Consider the following 20,322-nt stretch of genomic DNA (forward strand, 5'->3'; position numbering starts at 1 on the left):
GGGGGGGGGGGGGGGGGGGGGGGAAAGCCTGCATCAGGAGAAAAAGAGCTAGCCCATCAAGGGTGTGTGTGAGTCGGAGGATGCAGAGAGAGGGAAAGAGAGACTCTGCAGTCTATCTACAGCACATGGATGGGGAAGGTGGGGTCTTTTTTTGATGTTCTGAATAATGGTTTCAGCTGACCAACATGCCTAAACGATGTTGGAGTTTCTGTTCGTGGCGTGAGCCCGTGGCGTCAACATGAACAAACATCAATACAAGCAAGGCCAACAAGGACGGAAAAATAAATTAACACTGAGGCACAAACACAAGCTGGTATTATTTTTGAAGGCACCGAGGCTGTGACCAGGCAATATGCAACAGAGTATCCATCATACTCAGTTCTTTCTCTCTGATATAGCAGCAGAGAGGACATTTCATTGAATGGAGATGGATAGCAAGTCATTTGGTTCCAGGCAGGCCTGTTTACAATTCTGCAGACAGAACTGCAAAATAGATGAGCTATTATTGATATTGATCATGGCCTCTTATCAGTGCCATTGATTTGGAATGCAAAAAATAAAAAAGTGAAATTAAAAACAAAAGAATGTCAGTGAACCCTTTGAGGAGACGAAAACTTTTGTGAGCAGACACCAGTGGATGGTTTGCCAGTGATTCTGAGGCACGCTGTGATCCAGGAACAGAATACAGCAGATAAATGGCCGCCCTCCTCAAAGGGTTAGGATGCAAATCATGAGACAACTGCTGCAGCATAGAATTATAATTCTACGTAGAGCGTTGTGATGTGTGATCACACGCACACGCAAGCTTACTTTGCGGATTACATGCTGAGTGTGAAGAAAACAAAAACATGTGGAATTACGTTGTGGCAAAAAAAAAAAAAAAAAATCATCTACGATACCAGGAAGTGGAAATACCTGTGTGAAAAACCTGCAGGACCTTTCTCTCTTCTGAAGCTGTGAATTCAAACAATTCAGCTGTTAGCAATGTAACACCACTCAGTCACACACACTCACGTGCACAAAGGCAGTCACACCCACACTCATTAACACTGCACGAAAAGACTTTGGTATACATTGTTATTCTCCTCACTCAGCCCCCTTTTTTCGTCCATTCTCCCTTGACCGTCTTTCTATGATTCCTTTCCCTTTTTATTGCCAGATCATTTTCATAATTTTCTGTTCCTTCATTCCCTTTTTCTACTCATTCTCTGCATCTACCGTCAAGTTAATTGATGGCATTAATTACCACGCCACTCGTGCGTGATTGGTCATATTCGATTTCCTAACAAAAATTAGCATAATAAGCTGGCATATTACTCAATTAGGTATATATAATTGGGTCATTATTGAAAACAAGAGGAATGCTTTTCCTCTTCTATCGAGGACCTTTTTTCTACAAATTCAACCTTTTAACAGGCCATGTGGTCAACAGCAAAACACAGATTAATTGATTCCACTTACAGATGCTCTGATATGTATTCACTTCACATGTGTAACCAAATTACTTTGAGGGAGCGGACAAAATGAAAGGAGTGTGACTGTGAAACAAAAATAGGCAGTCGTATAGGCTCAATCCTAATACACCCCTCCCCACTTACACACACCAGACAGCCCTTACACTAGGTGTAGGGAGTCCTGGTTGGAAAAGAGTGGTAGGGGTGTTGGGGTTACATGGCCCTCCAAATCTTTTTCAGAGGCAGACTTCAAACCAAGCATCATGAGAAATCATCAGCAAGATGGCTGCACAATCAACAGAAAAATCCACAAATTTTCTTCCTTAATAAACATTTAAAAATGACCATAACCATCATATTATCTTGGTTTAATGTAGTTTCAATGTATGAAGGTCCTTTTCTTTATAACAAGTCACAAGTAAGTCTCAAGTCATTGCACTTAAGTACATAGTCAAGTCCCAAGTCATGACTCACAAGTCTCAAGTGAAGTCCCAAGTCAAGACTAACAAGTCTCAAGTCAAGTCTGAAGTCCTAAATTTTGAGTTACGAGTCCTAAACAAGTCATGATGTTGTCTTCACCAAATGTTGTGCCATTCTGACAGAGTATCAAAATATGAAATTTCTAAAAATCACGATTGCTTCAAAAATAAAAAAGTATTTATTTGTTAAAACACGTTACTTATGTGTTAAGCTAATGTCAGCTAGGCATTAGCTTGATAACTATTAGCCTCAATTTACCATTCTTTGTGCAAATTGTCGAACCAAGGTGGAAGTTGTTGCGTCTCTGTCTGCAGTTTTCAGCCCACGTTTTGCATACTGCAATTAGGTGTTTTTGTTGACCACCATGCGGTTTTTGTATGTGGTTTGAATGACTTTATGCAAACAAAATCCAACTGGCACTCACTAATGTAACGTTAGTCCGTCATGGTTCTCTCCTGCAACTTGATAGGATGCTTTGGAATTGATTCAAATTAAGTGGATCTGTGGAAGTGTCAACCTGCTGGGAGTGTACAGCGTTAATGTTATCTTATTTAGGAAATGAAGAGAAATAAGTTCATGGCACACTTTTAAACAATATACTTTTTAATCTTAAGGCTTGGGAAAAAGTATTTCAGTTTGGAAGGTTCAAGTCCAAGTGAAGTCATGAGTCTTTGGTATTAAAGTCCGAGTTGAAATGCAGTTCTTTTTTTGAATTTGGCAAGTCTAAAGTCATCAAATTTGTGACTTAAGTCTGAATTGAGTCCAAGTCATGTGACTCAAGTCCACACCTCTGCTATCTAGTGATACACCCACCTCACTAACTACCACGACACCACTGGGGCACTCTTAAACGAGGGGTAGGGGTAAAAATAAGGAATGGGGATTGGGCCATGGTATATTATGCAGACATAGTGACTCAGAAGCTAAAGCTAAAAAAAACAAGCCAGTGATTGTATAAGAGGTAGCAGCAGCTGTCAATCTGGCTGCTAAACCCCGCCTATCAATGTTGACCTCGATAGAGATGATCAAGAAACAGTCCGCCAGTCAGTCAGACGGTCAATTAGCCGGCCAGTCAGCCATTCCCAAATGATTTAACTCACTTTAATTGAACGCCTACATGAACAAAGTAAAGAGCTAAATTCTTTCCTTGTCTACCGGAGTAGTAAAACAGATCCTTCGCATATTCAGGATCGAGTTTCCATTAATGTAATCCTGAAGTAAGCACTCAAGCCCACTTGTCGACAGCATCTTCATAGCCATAGCTCAAAGGCTGAAGTTCATTAAACAATGAGCTATGACGTAAAATGTGTCCCAAGCCTGTTTTCATCTCAAGCACAGTATGTTTTAATGAGAAGAACTCCCAGGGTGAGACTGAGTTTTTATTAAATTTCAGTCCTGATCTGAAAAGAGTTGAGGAACCCTGCCAGATACTAAAAGCAGTTATCTATCACCCATAATGTTGACCAAAACTTGTTACGAAGACCCTCAGAAGAGGATAAAATACTGTCTACAAGCAGCTATTTATCATCTGCAATTCTACAGTGTTGTGTATGGTTCTTCATCAAACTCTGCACAGAGACTTTTCTAAACCTTGAAGAATGAGTACAAGACAAAAATAGTAAAACCACTGACGCTATTCATCTGTTTGCTTGAGTTTCTCTATCTGTTCCCTTTTCTCTCCCTCAACCCTCTTTCACTTAATTTTCTTTCATTTACCTTCCCCCATAGCAGTGCCTGCAAGAAAATCATTCATCTCACTCAATCACTCATAGTACATTGACCTCCCTACACGAGGGGTTTCGTGAGGCGTTACCTTGGTAAGGCTGCGGGCAGCGCTGTCTTTGCCCCCGGGGGTGAGGTTCCTGAGCTGGACATCCAGCAGTTCGACCAGTTGGGCCATGGCCCGCACCGTAGATGGCACATCGCCAGGACGCAGAAGCCCTTTGGTCTGCTCTGCCAGCTCCCTGGCCACAATTGCTGCTGTCTCGCCCGAACGGAGCTGGAAGCCAAACAGGGTGACGGGGCGGAGAGTGAAATAAAGTCAAAGAATGAAAAAGACGGATGGAAGTAAAAAAAGAAAAAAAGAAAAAGTCAGATGAGGTGAGAAGTGAAGTGAAAGTTGGGAAGAAAGTTAGTGAGAGCATGAAGAGGAGGACAGTGAGGGGGCGAAAGAGTACAGCAAAAGACAGATGGAAAAATGAAAGGACAAGAGATGAAGGGCAGAGAGGTAAAGGACAGATGGAGTGAGAGAAGTACATGTGGAGGAATGGGCAAGACAAGAACAAGGATGGGATGGGGGGGCATAAAAGAGGACAAGAGTGATTAGGTTATTTGAAGGGGCTACAGGAGGTTTTGTTTCCCTTCACCTTATAACTGTTATAAAAAACATTTAAGGATACTTTATAGAGACGACTTCTGCTTTAGCACCTCTGCTGCAATGCTGATTTCACAGGGACCATTTTCCCTTGTTTTGTCTTATAAAGAAAACCTTAAAGCCTTGTGGCTCCATGTGAGAACAGACACAAAGCATTAAATTGAAAAATGTAGGAAGTTATAACTGGAGCAGCAATTTCCAGAAAAAAAGTATCTCGAAGACAGGAACACAATAATGTTTTCCATTAACATTTCTAAACTTTCTAAACAAAAATGGACAAAATTTGAAGCCATTTAGAAAAAAACAAAAACAACCAACAACTCAGTGATGGGCAAAACAGACAATATAGGTAGGGTGATGACAGGTAGTGCTGGACGCTTTTTGATAGATTACCTGGAAAACCACCTAAATTTCTGAGGACCACCTTAAATATTTATTTTAGAACTTGTGTATCTCTGCTATATTTCTATAAAGAAAATGTGTTGCCAACTACTTTAGAAACTTTGGACCTTCAAACCATAGGCTGTATAAATAATGGACGTAGCAACAGTGATGTCACCCACTGGTTTTAAAGATTCGAGTTCGACATTTCGGCCTTGGTCATCTTCGTTTTTTGGAGCTAGAAGTGACCATATTTGGACGAGAGGCTGGCACGTGGAGAAGTGAGGGGTGGATCTGACTGCGCAACCAGTACCAATGCCACGCAGACAGCCTATCAATCCAGTGGCCCCACCCTTTAATATGCGTAACTTTGGCCCTTACTTAAATTCACCCCACATACAGTTGTCATGAATGTTTAAATTAGCTATAGAGACCAAAATGAGTTTTGCATCAGGCTGTAAAAATGTTTAATTGTGCTGTAAATATGGGCATATTAACACAAGGGTCTATGGGAGTTTACTCTGTTTGGGAGCCAGCCTCGAGTGGCGATTCAAGGAACTGCAGTTTTTGGCACTTTCACATTGGCTTTATTTCTGAGCCTCGGGGGTTGCTGCTTGCCTCAAATTCACCAAGAACTCCTATGTCACTCCGATGACATGTTAAGTTATTTTTGTTTAGTCATTTTTGTTTGCTTTTTAATTGGTTAAATTCATTAAAGAGTTCAGTAATTAATTCATTAATTCCTTACTATTCATTAAAAAAGATCATAAAACTTTTCTGCCATGCTTTCCCCGTTCTTCCTGTTTCCATGGTACCACATTGTCTACAATAGACAGTGATAGTGATGGCTAATTCTGGACAATTGTGGCTGACATGAATTCATTGCATTATCTTTATTATTTTTTAAATGACAAAAATACTAAATATGTTATGGCACCTGGTTGCCTGAAAACATGCTGGTTTCACTTCAGAAAAATGTCCCATAAAACCTTATTTGTCCCATTTTACCTGATGTCCAAGATTGCCTGACTTTACCCTGGGCTATTGAAGTAATGTACTGTCCCCTAAGCACTCTCAGGATTCTGTGGTTTAAAAAAATATCACATTTTGTGGTTGTATTAGACATAATAAGTTAAACAAAATTAATGAACAAGATAAGAACGAAATTCAGCACAGATTGGGATAAGTATCTTCACAAGCTATTCTTTGACACTTTGCCAGCACTGCAGCCTGCGATTTAAGTTTAATAAATTACATTTGGAGATTGGTTTAAAAGGACCTTTCACAGGGTTTGGGGGTAATAGATAAATACTGTAGTGAGTGTAGCCTATTTAAAGATAGTGTTGTTGTTAATTGGTCCCACTTGAGTCTTGACACGCTTGTTTGTACATCATGTGTGCTACTGATATACCGATGCACAAGGCTGTTCAGTGCCATATGAAGAAGCAACACATTACAATGAGGGAGCCCCAACCCAAATCTTGCTTGGGGCTCCATAAAGTCTAGGGCTGACCCTGCACAAAAGCAATGCAAATTATGATGATAGCACAGTGTGAGTGACCTTATCGGACATTTCCATTCCCCTACAGCTCTCTCAGATCTCAAACACAAGTTAGGGTTAACAAATAAAGATGGATACATGGCCACAATCTTCGCCTGTAGTCAGTGCGTCTTCATGCGTGAGAAATCGCTCCAGGACTATATCCATAACACACACACACCCTTACACCCTCAAACTAGGGCTCGGTGGGAGCTGCGAGGGGCCAGCAGCAGCGTTCAGACTTACTTTCTGCATGATGTGGTTGACCCAGGGCGACGTGCAGTTGCTGCGGTCAGGGCCTTGGGGATCCCAGTAGCCCAAATGGGCCACGCACACGTATGTGGCCACGCCTGCAAGACAAGCAAAACAAACAGGGTAAGACAGTGCTGACATTCACCAGGAGACACAAAGACTCTTGAAGTGCCTGAGGTTCACTCTATGTCTAGGGTGTGTATCTGTGTGCGGATGGAAGGAGGATTGAAGAATCATGTTAGCTAATTGATTAGGATAGGAGAATTAGTCCTAAGGAAGTGTGTGTGTGTTGTGAGAATCCATACTTGTACTCCCCTACATTTTCAGAGGGGATTGTACATGTTGTAGGTATACGTTTTACTTTTGTAACAGCCCCTACTCCACCTTCGGACCCATTACATCTTACTCTTCTCCATTCCACAATCCCCGTCAAAATCAATGAGTGATCAAGCACTGTTCATCCTGAGCACACATGATCATGTGTTCCTGTGTCAAGTCAATTTATTTATGTCACGCATTTAAAAACAACAAATGTTGACCAACGTGCTTTGCAGAGATATTTAACTTAAAACAATTAAAATAAATTGAATGTAATTATATTCTTTGGTATCTGTGCTGCACTTTATTCAACATCCATTGGTTTTAAATGTGTGGCATAAATACACTGACGTAACTACATTTAATTGTTACTTTAAAGAGTAAGGTTTCACATGTAAGTACACACACAACTCATAAAATGTGACGCACTATTTGAATTACTAGCCAGCAGCAGGTTGAGTATCAGCCCTCTCCAAGAAATTACCCTTATATACAACTCATTTGAAACAGCAAGTGTGTTTTGGGGGAAAATGTGATGCCGAATTACATTTTTACAAAGTGATGTTACTAATTAATGTATTGGGCAAGTCTAAAAATTGTTGAAGCTGGATGTTAGCAAAATGGCCACACTGATGTCTTTCAGTTTTCAGTACAATTTTCACTAACAACGTATTTACATGTAATTTGATGTCCACCAAAATAGGCAATCTGTAGTGACCACAGCATTTTTTTTAATATTACCTTTTTAATTTACATTCAATCGAAATTACAACCTTTTCTTAACCTTGACCAAAGTGCTTCTGCTGCCCAACCTAAGGCAGGACCCAGAAATCCGGTTGTCACAGCTCTGCGCTTGGCACGCCTGCCATTCACCCCAACCAGCTCCTTACGAATTCACAGTAATAAATTTACCTTTTCCAGTATCGAGTGGTGTTACTAATTACTAATGAAATTTCAGTGATAATATTACAATTACTCCAAAACCAAACAACTCGTTACAACGTGACTTTTGTTATCACATCACTACTGACTTGAAATACAACAGTCACATCAATGGACCTGTTTAAATAACCATGTTAGCACGTCACTGAGCAGCAAGCTAACGTTAGTTTGAAACTCTTACCTTAGCGGCTGGAAATATTCCCATTACTTTGGTTTTGTCAGGAGGAAAGATGACAAGAACACCGTCTCTGTAGGTAGTCGGACTAAAACTCTTTCCACTGCGAAAACACGTCCTCAAACCTCCGGTCTGAAACACCGCGGCTACTATGACCCCCAACTCAACAACGTAAAGCTCCAGGAAATACACCCCACCAAAGGTGAGCCCTCCTCGGCCGCGGAGGTCGGCTGTAGCGCTACACTAGCTAAACAACCCAAACTGGATTTTACTGGCGAGCAGCTGCAGCTTCAAAGAAGTGATGAAGCTTGTGGCTGGATATGTGTTGGATAAAATGTTTCTCCGTGAGTGTCTCTCCATCTTTCGGGCAGAGCCTCGGGAAAATACCGGTCGCAGGCAACTGATAACTCCCAGGTAACGTTAAATAGAAGCTTACTAGCATTAGCTACACTTCCCGGCGATTACCCTGACATTCACACAGAGGCACACGTCTGAATTTTGGGGAGATACGCAGTTACCAACTCTATGGGGTGTAACTGAAAACTAAGGTTACGAGTGGTGTAACGAATTACTGTTGGCAGGGAGTAATTAGTGAAGTAACATTACTTTTGAAAAGAGTGACGACTGACGAGTAATGAGTTATTACATTTTTAAAGTAGTGAGCCAAACACTGCATATCAATACTATGATATGAGACCATAACGTTATATCGTCTCTGATTTTGGATACGGTAATATTGTGTTGTGTTTTTAAAGGCTGCATTACAGTAAAATGATGTAATTTTCTGCAATAACAGACTGTTCTGGCTGTTCTTTTATCTGCCTTTACTCACTCAGTCCTATATCCACATTACTGATGATTGTATATGAAAAATCTCATTGTGTGAATATTTTGTGAAAGCACCAATGTCGAAAATATTATAATAATAAAATATAATAATATATAACAATAGTAATATCAAAAATATCATATTTGATTTCCTCCATATCACCCCAAACCTAAGGGATGGTGATGCTTCACTATTTCACTTGGTTTCCAACTTTACCAATGAAATACCTCCAACATGGTTACTGTTGTAAATACAGCATTTTGCAAAGAGTTTTGCAAAGAAGAACAAGTACAACGTACACTAAGACACATTTCACTGGGCAAAGCTTTTACACACACTCTAGCCAACAATTCACTGGTCCTTTCATGTCAGCTCCTCTATACTTTATGCTATTCACCCATCCATGCAGCTTCCTTACCCAGTGTCCCTACAGGGCAGGGCTGCTTGGCTGTCTGGCCTTGTTGTGTGCGGGGCCATGATATGTCGGCCATCACCCTCGGATTGCAGAAGTCTTGGGGAGGCAGGGCAGGAGGCTGTGGTGCTGCTGGGGGGACCTGGACCGGAGGGGAGCGCCCTCCAGCTTTCTGGTTGGTGTCGGGAATCTGGTTGGTGTCGGAAGATGAGCCACCGGCAGGGATCAGGATGGGCTGACGGACGGTGGTGGTGGTTCGGTAGCGCTGGCCAGGGGAGGTGGTGAGGAGAGGCCGCGGGGTAGTGTAGTAGGGAGGAGAACGAGTAGTGGTGGTGCGGCTGGTGGATGAAGAGGAGGAACTTCCACCACCGCCTGGATTTCCCCCTCCTCGGTTGGGGGGCATCATTGGAGGCGGGCGGTAGTCTAAAAGGAAAGACAGAGGGTTTAAATTCACAGGCCTTGGTTCTTAACCCAAAAAAATGTGTTGTGTAGTTTTGTGGTTTTCAACATGACTGGAGTCCGCATGTGTCTCTGAGCTCCTCATGCCTGGACAAAAGTTAAAAACGTATTCCCAGGATGGAAAACAGAAGAACAACAGAGTTAAAAGAACTGTGATCAAGCAAACCGTCTGTGTCAGCACCAAGTGATGTGAGCAATGGGTCTACAAGCGTAAATAATATTACAGTGACCGACACAAACACATTTGCAGGCACTCATTTACACAGCACTAAGTAGCTGTGACAGGGAGTAGCTCATGTTTCTGATGACTACCCAACATTAGTGTTTCATCCCTCGTCACTGTAGTCATACGCCAGATCTGTGTTTTTGTATTTTTTTCTTTATCAGTTACTCCCAAGTTCAGGACATGTTTCCAGACAACAATGTGTGTGCTGAAGTGGAATGTAAAAATTCAAAATCTCCCAGCAAGAGCAACAATTGGATTGACCTGCAAACACGCACAAGGTTATTGGTCTTTCCTATGGGACTGGTACACAGTAGTGGCTCTTGCTGCCTAACCTGGCAGAAAAAAACATTTCTTTCAGAGTCATGCATGATTCATAGCAGTATGACATCATGCCAGGCAAGAAGGTCACTTAAATGCATATGACACACTCTATTATTGTCAATATTTCATTGTAAAAAGGCTCAATTATTCACACTGACCCTGTTCAGGGGACAGAAATAAAGAATGGATGGATGAGAGGAGAGAGGAAAAGAGCATGTGCTTGTGAAGTCTTACAGTGTCCTCCTCTTGTGAACGTACTATATAGCAGCGTGTCTCGGCTAACCTCCTGTGGCTTTCAACTGCACGTGGGACAAATCAATATTGCAGGATCGAAAGTTGGATAGGAGGGAAATAATTATTTACAGCTTTCCCTCACTTTCTCTTTGAATTATTTTATCGGTCTCAAATCGTTTGGAAGTCATTATATGTAATATTGCGTACAGGTGGGCCCCATTTTATAAAGCCACTAATTCACTCATTCTTTAACAACGCAGGGAAAAGCCTTGTCTCTTGCTGCGCACACTTTAAGTACACAGCTGAGATTGCCTAAAACTATTTTTGAATAAACATGTAAATTATACTCAAGAATAGTTTTAGGAATTTGTAATTACAGAAAACAATCCGACATCTTGTGCATTATGTTTGAACCTTCAAATTACTTTGCACAGCTACAAACTTTTTTTTATACTTTGTAAACTACATACATTTGCTCTGAGATACAACCACAAGTGAGTGATTATGTCAAATCAATACAGCACACAATAGTTTGCTTGCGGGCCTGTACAGCTGATAACAACAGTGCTTTGACTTCATCTTCCTATTAAAAACCCATAATATGTGGAGTGCCTCAAGTGCACATAAAGGCAAGCGCACAAGCAAACAGAGAGGCAAACAGACATAAACACAAAGGCAACTCTCCTGGATCACAAAGCTACTCAAATATGAATTCTCACATTTCCATGTGATGCCACTTTTACAACAGAAATATATATTTCATAATCTCAGGTTCCGTGTGTAGTCGCTGGCTGAAAATATTTTCTATGCACAGTAAGAAAACAATCTAACAGTGCAATGCTCTGTGCAGGGAAGGCTCAACCTGACTGAGCTCGCCTAAAAAGGTTTTCCTCACCATCTCCACGCCAACCAGCAACTATGAATAAGATTTCTTTTTTTGCTGAAGAGTGTGCATCACGCTACATGATTTCTGGGTGATGGAGTCCTTCAAGCTCTCAAAACATTCGGCTATCGCTTGATGCCAGTTGGAGTGGGAAAAGTGTGAAGTTGCCATGTGCGGCTTCAAGTCTGCCCTGATGTTAAAGGGACATATTAAATTTTGTGTCTAATATACAGTATAGTGTTACAATAAAGGATGTTCATATGAAACGTGGCAAAAGTTTCAAATAATTAGGCTAACATATGTAGAGGAATTCCCTGTGAGCAAAAACCTTAAACTTTTTTTTTCTTCTCTGGCTCCGGTGTGACATCATGATGTATCCAATTTTGTTTGTATGGCCATCTGCTCAGGCACACTACTGCAAGTGGTATTATTATTATATTATTAAGTGGTATTATTACATTATGTGGCTTACACTGCTAAATGAAGCTTCACGCTAATGTCTGGGAAACATGTAATCTTGATCACCAATGTTGTAAATTTCTCTCCAATTTTAGATCATATTCCTGCTGGAAAATGTCGGGTTGGGTTTGGAAGCTTTTGTTGGTGATTTTTCATGCTAGAAATTGCCGCTATTCTCTGTTACAGTCAACCAACTGCAAGTACACTGCTAATGCACATGTAGCCACATGCTGAAGTCAAGGAAACATGTAATGGTTGCTAATGTTGATAAGTTCCCCCTGATTTCAGGTCATATTCCTGCTGGAATAAGCACTTTTGGGTTTAGAAGTTTTTATTGGTGATTCTTCAAGGTAGAATGTGCCACTATTCTCTGTTACAGTCATTCAGTGTTCAGTGCTTTAAAGCCAATTTTAGTAGTGGTCAAACAGTGGCATTGCAACTCCCAGTCCGTCACGTGATACTATTGGGTCCACAAATACTTCTTCCTACAGTCTTACATTGTGAAAGAGACGCCTGTAAATGAGTGGATACATTCTTTTGAGCATCACAACCCACCGTGAAATGACTCGTTTCACTATCAGGATTTAATCCATTGGGTCCGATAACATCTGTTAGTCTAGAAAAGCAGCAAGATTAAATCTTTTGATCACATTTAAGTTAGGGGAGAGTTTAACAGGAAGTGGCTGGAAATGCAGCGCTGATCATTCGGGTCCTTTCATAACATAGAACCAGGGCTTTTTTGGCTTCATGGGCCTTTGACCAACTTCCATAGGAATGAATAGAGTCCTGCCTTCAACACTGTACCGAGGTCTCTTAATACATCCATGGCAGAGACACTAAGATACGGAAGACCCAGAAACACTAACCAGTCAGAGCAGACTGGGCTTTTTTTGGAGTGGAACTTAAAGAGCAGGCAGTAAATGGAGCCTTCTCAGACAAAGGGTGAATACAAGTACTTCAGCACAGAGTATGACGAAAATAAATAAAGCATGTAAACACACTCTTGTAGAAATCCAAAATACAAGTATGAACCTGAAAATGAGCATAATAGGTCCTACAAATAAATGATTCCATGATTTTCAAGACAAAAGGAAAGCACAGGCACTTGTGTTTCTCTGGGTCGGTGCGCCTAAGGCCATAATACGTACTACATGCTGGTCACTGACATTGAAGGGCTATAGAGTATGTTGTCTCTCAATGGGGTTGTGTGTTTTGCTCAGGAAAGGGGTGTGACTGCACAGGCTTGCATAATTGCATGTATTTGAATGGGTTTTTGCTGTGCTGTGTATGCACTGTATACTGCTTAATTTGGGGTGTGATGTGCACGAAATTAGTTTCCTGCAGTGTTTTTGTTAATGTTGTCATGTTTTGATGCTTTTTTTGTTTCTTTGGGGGTGAAGGGAACGTTTGAGTGTGGAGAATGAAGTGTATGGACGTGTGGGTTTTAGGAAGCGTGTGGGTGTTTATATTATTTACTGTGAACTGAAGTCGTCCCTTCCTGTGGATTTTAAGTTTAATCAAAGACACAGCACTCCTCTCTTCCACACTCCCTCTCTCTGTCTTTCTCTCTCTCCTTCTTTCTGTCTGTCTGGATGACTGACAACCATGAAACATCCCGCTCCTCCTGTACGTTCTGTTCTCTTCCTCCACAACCCAATGGAGTGTTTCCGTACCTAAACTGTGCTGCTCCCCGTTCCTGAATCACCGCCGCCCTGCCTCATGCATTCTCCACGGAACATTGCCATCAATCATGCGTAGCGGCAGTGGCCTAGGGACTAGCTGTCAATCTGCGTGTGTGTGTGTTTGTGTGTGTGTGTGTGTGTACTTATGAAACGGGGAGTGAGTGTGTGTGTGTGTGTGTCTATCTGCACTCAAACGGGAAGCTCCATTAGGGGCTCTGCCACAACAATAGAAGAGTAATGGTGTGTGTGTGTGTCTGAGGTTGATGTCTGCTGTCATTTGAGTACAGGGCAGAAAACACAGGGGCTGGCAGCTTGGGGTGAGGTAACACAAAAGCCTGCAAGCATCACAGGCAAGGGGCCACCACAGCACTTCACAACTCTATATCTCCGCTGTTCTCTTGACATTTTCCATCTGATTTGATCGCTCACTCATAACTTTCTTTCTCTTTCTGCCACACTTTTATTCTACCTATCTCAATTGCTATATTTCCCCAGCACTCTCTTTCAAGTGTGCTCGCCCGTGTCTTTATATCGTCCTCTTTTGCTCACTCTTTTGCAGCATTTAGATGGAGAGAAAAAAAGATCTTGTAATGTGATGAATTCATCACTGGCATCACTCAGGATGTTGTGAAAGATGCTGTAGGGAACTACAGGAACATGACATAACAGCTTCATGAAACATTTATAGTGAAAAAAGGCTAGAGGTTGTACTCATGGGGACTGACATATCTTCCTGCGTTTAAGCTTAGGAAGCCTTGAGTAAATGCGCCGTGACAACTTCACGATGTCAGCTAACCTAAACGTTGCGCTCTTCGCCGAGACTGATGCCACAAGAACAAGTGTGTGACACAAAACTAAAATACGGTTACAACTTCAGTTCAGATTTTTGCTTTGTGTATGCCTACTACATGCACGTGGGTGACATTCTGACAGATGTGTTTTTATTACATGTCTTTGAGTTGTGAAATAAACATGTCACAGCCACATTCCACCACAAAAATATAAGAAATCGTTACATCCTTTCTGCTCTCTCCTGCTGCACGGCAGTCTGCGCTCAGCATAAAGTCCTCCCACAGCATTAACTATTCTACTAAGTACTGGACAATATGCTTGAAATCAATAGCATGATAATAAGCCTGCATATTACAATATGTATGCAAAATAGAGGGAGCAGTTATACACACATTACATGCAGATTATGTGATGCTGAGAATAAAGGAAAAGATGGCTATGAGGGTGGCAATCAGCTTTTAACATTTTGACGTGACTGAGATCCAACTGGAATTTAAAGTCTATCTAAATAAATTTGTGGTTTGCAGGTTGTACTGTATATGCATGCAATATGACATGTAACTTAGAAAATAAATAAATAAACTCAAATATATCAAACTAACCCCCCAGTAACTTTTTTAAATTACAATTTACTTGGAATAATTAATTTTGACAAGATTTTTGCAAAACAATAACACAATTTAAGCATATCATAATGATGCAATACCATTACTAGCCTACTCCAGAGTCACATGTCACAAGTCACATGTTGTTATATTTTATTTTTGAAACGTGGTTGGCTGATTTCTAGTGCAAGGTGCCCAAAATGTGGCTACCTAGGACGCAACAGAGCAACTAAGGCCAACGCACAATGCAGCTAAATAAAAAACGAATTGGATTTGAGGATTATATTGTTGATAACGGTTGTAAGAACAAAATAGCAGCATGAAAGATGTGCAGCTTAAAAATCTGTCACATGACCAGTATAGCATCCAACTTCATCTATCACTATCACAAAGCAAGTTATGTGAAGATGTGTTTTAAGCTAATTTATTAGCTTATTGACTGGTCAAATGTTAGCTAGTTAACTAATGCCAAGTACTTTTTTTAATTCTAACTTTTCAAACCCCACTCTCAATTGTTGTTCATTTAGGAGACATATTATTAATTGCCACAAATGTCAAGTATCAGTAAGGTTTATAAGGTGTGCTGCAAAAGTATTTGTTAATGTTGAAAATAAAAACTCAACTTTTCATGACCACTGTCAGTGGAACTGATTTAAATGTAGAAACTTGCGTAGATCATCAGAATTTCACTTAATTTGACTTGTGACTTGTTTGACCTGAACAAGAACTCGACTTGCTTGATTCTTACCACAGTAACTTTGGGCTTGCTTGAGACTTGAAGGTTAAGATTTGAGATTTGCTTGTGACTTGTACATGTGCGATTCACTCCCACCTTCTGTCTATTTTATTCTACTAGTCAGATTCCACCAGCTAAAGAAAAAAGTTGGCCTGATATCAGATAGAATTTTCAACTTGTTTCATTCCATTTCCATCTTTAGTTAACTCAGTGGAGTGGGTGGATTCAAAGGTCTAGACCCAGGCAAGAAGAAAGTGTGACACAACTTAAAGCCCCAGAACTACTAATGGAACCTGTGTGAGATTGCTTTGTCCTCTGCTGTTTACAAGGTCAAGAACAAACTTTCAGTTTCAACTTTCTATAGCTAACATGAACAAGAAGTCCTTAAAGTGCTCACAAAAATATGGCAATTTGAACTTCTACTATGACAACTGGCAGACTCCTTAGCTAGGCCCAGACCTTGGAATCCACCCACTCCACCATGATGACTGATTTGTCTTGAATTGTAACATAAAACAGCAGCTTCAAATAAAAAATGATCCTATAGCATCACAGGGGGACTAAAGATTAGCTAATTAGTGCCACGGGACTAATGCTATTGTCAAACTGTTGTCAAATGTTTGAGGAGTAATAATAACAACAATGGCGACTGGCATAGACAAGATAGACGCTGCTATCAATGATGTTCTAAATCATCATGTCTTGTCAATACTGCCCGACATCATACTTGTTCACTCGTAAAGCCCCAGCAAAACAGTATGCTGGCATGGCTTTGCATCAGTGTAGACTTAAAATGACATTAGATTCAGGTGGATACATTGGTCTCCAGAGATTGATTAGGGAAAATCAAATCTGTCTCACCTACTGAAACCAATCAAAGTGGGCGCAGTGTCAGAAGACAGACTGAAGATGAAAACGGAGCATAGCAAGTTGACAAGTCTATCATATATCAGGCAAGCAAATTCAAGTTAGCCTGGTATCAGACAGCGTTCTCAACTCCATTTCCATGTTCAGTCAACTCAGTTGAATGAACAGATTCAAAGGTCTGAACCTAGGCAAGAACAAAGTGTGATACAACTGAAAGCCCCAGAACTACTAATGGACCCCATGGTGATATTACTCCATCTTCTGCTGTTTTCCAGGTCAACCTTTGGTTTTAACTTTCTAGTTAACATGGATGAGAAGTCCTTAAAGTGCTCACAAAAAAATGGCGATTTGAAGTTCTACTATTCCATTACGACTGCCGAACTCCTTGTGTGCGTCCAGACCTTAGAATCGTCCCACTCCAAAGAGTTTAATGATTCGTCTGGCATCACAACATGATATCTTAGTTGAAATAAAAATCAATAAATGAGCGCTGCAGGGGGACTTATGATTAGCCAATAAGCGCCATGGGAATTAGGTCATTGTCAAGCTGTTATCGAACACTGAACCAATGAGGAGTAATAACAACAATAGTGACCGCTATGGACAAGATAGACGCTGCTATCAAGGCTGTTCTAAATCGACATGTCTTCTCAACATCACCCAACATCTTAGTTTGTTTTATTTTGCTCCGCTCCAATCTTAAAACCTTGGTAAAACAAGCATGTTAGCATGGCTATTCATCAGTGACAACGTTAGATTCAGGCGGATATGTTGGTCTCCAGTGATTGGTTTGTGAAAAATGTATCATCAGACTGAAGACGGAGACGGACTGTAACAAGCTGACAATTCCATCTGATACCAGGCAAGCAAACTCCATCTGCTGAGGAAGATTCATTTGGTATGATTGAAAGCTCTGAATCAGTTGGAAAGGTGAGACCATTCTTTCTATTTTATTCTATTCTACTCTATTATGTTTGTTTTCCTGACCTGTAGCAAGCCTGGGGGAAGGTGAGACAATGGTAGGCTGGCAGTAAACTTGTTCCTGGAGTTGTCTATCTGTCACCAAACTGGAGGGGCCACAGAGAGAATCTGTCAGTCAGCCTGGGATGCCGGCACATGATCATCTGACATGCAGACAAACGTGTGTATGTCTGTGTGTGTGTGTGTGTGTGTGTGTGTGTGTGTGTGTGTGTGTGTGTGTGTATGTGTGTGTGTATGACTGTGTGTGGCAATGTTTTTTCTGTGTGGGTAAGACTGCCTGTCTCTTCCTCTGCTGAGAATGCTCTTGTTGACTTCTCGCTCGGTAAACAGAGGGATCGTAAATCCACAGCACAAAAGGTAGAAGTAGAGAGGAGAGGGAAAATGAACTTCCCCTGGCAAGTTTCCCACATCGTCAGAAAAGCAGCAGACGGCAAGTGAGGGGGGGGGAGAGTGAAACGGGAGCAAAGAGAAGAGGGATTTGAATTAAGACAGACGTTTCACAGAACTGAGCCAGAGTGTCTATTATACTCGTACGGTCCACTTAATATGCAAGATGATTACTTTCTTGCAGTTTCCTTAAAAGTTACTGCCTGCACAAACTCTCACACTATCCTGAACAGTATGAAGGGATGGATCCAGAGGGGTAACAGCAAAATGATAATCTGACTGGAGGGCACAAAGCTTTCTAGGTTGGATAGTAGCACAGACACTGAATAGGGCTGCATACTGCGATAACGCACTGCCCCTATAGCTGGAGTGCACACACACCGACGTCCACACACTCACTTGTACTTTTCGCTCAGTTGTGCACCAGGCAACACACACAACTTCATGCAGATACACACACTCGAGCAGAAATTTACTTTTCACTTACTTGCAACACACACACTCGTACGCACACAGAGCTCGTGGCGAGTGGCTCGCGCCTGCTGATAAGACAGAACGGAGCACTTCAAAGCAGTGATACTTGGAGATAGAAAACAACCTCAACTAATAGAGCCTCCCTCAAAATGGCTGCCGGGCACCGCCACGTTCCACAGCTAATGTTTTCACATACAGGCACATCATTGCTCTGCCCTGTTGGCTTACCAGTTGCATAATCATGTCATCCCTCTGCTGAGGTTGGAGACACCTACAGCGAGTTTGCCAATTACATGCTTCTTTCTTAATCGGGGGGAAGTTCCCTTGTTCAAAGCAAAAAGCTAATGGTACAGGCCAGCTTTTTTTCTTGTTTTGTTTTTCTGTTTAGTAATAGAGGGAATCATCAGCATATTCCTTTTAAAGTCCAGACCTTAGCCTTTCCTATTTCAGACATGCACTGAATTTATGTCAATTCTGTGAGGACCACTGGTATGAATATATAGTAGGCATTGAGCAAAATCCTATTACTGTGTTAGAATGAGAGCTGTAGCCTGTAGCAAGTGACCCTGCGGCTATTCGATATTTTGCTCCCCATAATTTATCACCATGGCCCATCATTTGGAAATTAAGATTGTATCCACTTTGTTGCCCCCATGCACATTTTGATATATTTCATAAATGAAATCTGAATGGAGGGCACAGCTATGGTGGCACGCTCTGCTCGCTGTCTTCTCTCTTTACTTCCTGTGAGGCTGTGGGTTTCCCTTCCACCCTGTTGTCCTGGCTAGGCCTGCTTAATTTGGCATCTGCTTTTTGGCAGAAGGGAAGCTGCGCGGAGGCCAAATGCACGCAGAGGGCCCGGCTGGGGCGATCCAATCGATAAGGACACACTGCAGGCAAGGAACAGGTGCAGCAGACTCTGTGAAGCAGAGTTCAGTCTCTGCTGAGACGGCTGTGTCGTAATCTATTTGGGGATGAGGGAGACGGGCAGGGAGGGAGAAGACGAACAAGGGAGAGGGCAGAAGTGAGAGCGGGAGTGTAGACTAAGGTGTGAAAGACATTATGTAGTCATGTTGCCTTGTATAATACAGATTACTGGTGATTTTTTGTGTAGTAGTTTGACTCTGACAATTTTATTGTCTCAGCTAGGTGTAAGCCTGGAGGGGATCATGCATTTTGTCTTGTGTGTGAGTGTGTTTTTACATCTATCTGCAGTTAATCTGGCATACTACTGGACCAATTAGCCTAATATTTTGTTTGCACATTTATGACTCTTTGCTCAAAGACCTCTCATGGTTGCAGTGAGTCACAATTGTTGAAAAAATCTGTTTTATTGACTGTTTTATATCATCATTGATGGCTAACTCCTCATTCGTCTTAACTGGCCAGTTGGGGCCACAGATTTTTACGAAATTGGCTCAGCTAAAAACAGTAAGCATTACAGTCTGTTGCAGGCCACATTTTGGCCTTCATCAAGGCTCAAAAACGAGACCCATAGAAAAGTTTGGTCTCATTTTGAACTGGACCATCTGCACATTAACAATACGATGTGCTCAAACGCAGGCACGATATGCGATAAAGAAGTCAATTGTTTTGGTTATCTTCGCCACCATCTTCACTGTAATGGAGCTGGGAGGGACAGTTCTACCAGGCAAAATTGGCTGCCACCTGCGCTTCTACCATAAGTAGGCTAGGTAGTTAAATAGTTTATTTTTTGTCTATCTTATTTGTGTTAATTGTTATTTTCCCTTTTTCTGTCATGTATCCTACAAAAAAAGTTAATACCGTTAAAAGTTCAGTTATAAATGGCATAGATCAAAGATTTGTGGCTGTGTTTCAGTTAGTTAAAGTGCATTCATCCTCATATATTGTGTTTATATTTAACATACAGTGCATTTTAGCAGGAATGCTCATCACAAAAAAACAAGGCGTGTATTTTTATTCGCTTTTAGGACGCTGTGTCTGCTGGAATTACAAGATTCGTCTGGAGTGGCTGCAATCAGCCCCAGCAGTTGCTTGGGGGTCTAGTGGACATCTGCGCTCTACTGAGTGCACTTTT

General features: G+C 41.4%; 1 protein-coding gene across 1 annotated transcript in view; it reads right to left on the reverse strand.

Annotated features, from left to right (window-relative positions):
• The window catches only part of adgrl3.1 (adhesion G protein-coupled receptor L3.1), a 174,475-nt gene that overhangs the window by 56,929 nt on the left and 97,224 nt on the right, over nt 1-20,322 (reverse strand). Inside the window, exons 8-11 of the mRNA XM_050044160.1 lie at nt 9,164-9,580; nt 6,476-6,579; nt 3,748-3,933; nt 916-954 (exon numbers count right to left, since the gene is read on the reverse strand). Of these exons, the coding sequence (XP_049900117.1) occupies nt 916-954; nt 3,748-3,933; nt 6,476-6,579; nt 9,164-9,580 (746 nt within the window). The remainder of the gene's footprint in view (nt 1-915; nt 955-3,747; nt 3,934-6,475; nt 6,580-9,163; nt 9,581-20,322) is intronic.

The sequence above is a fragment of the Epinephelus moara genome, chromosome 5 (assembly GCF_006386435.1).
Source record: "Epinephelus moara isolate mb chromosome 5, YSFRI_EMoa_1.0, whole genome shotgun sequence".
NCBI classification, from domain to species: Eukaryota; Metazoa; Chordata; class Actinopteri; order Perciformes; family Serranidae; genus Epinephelus; species Epinephelus moara.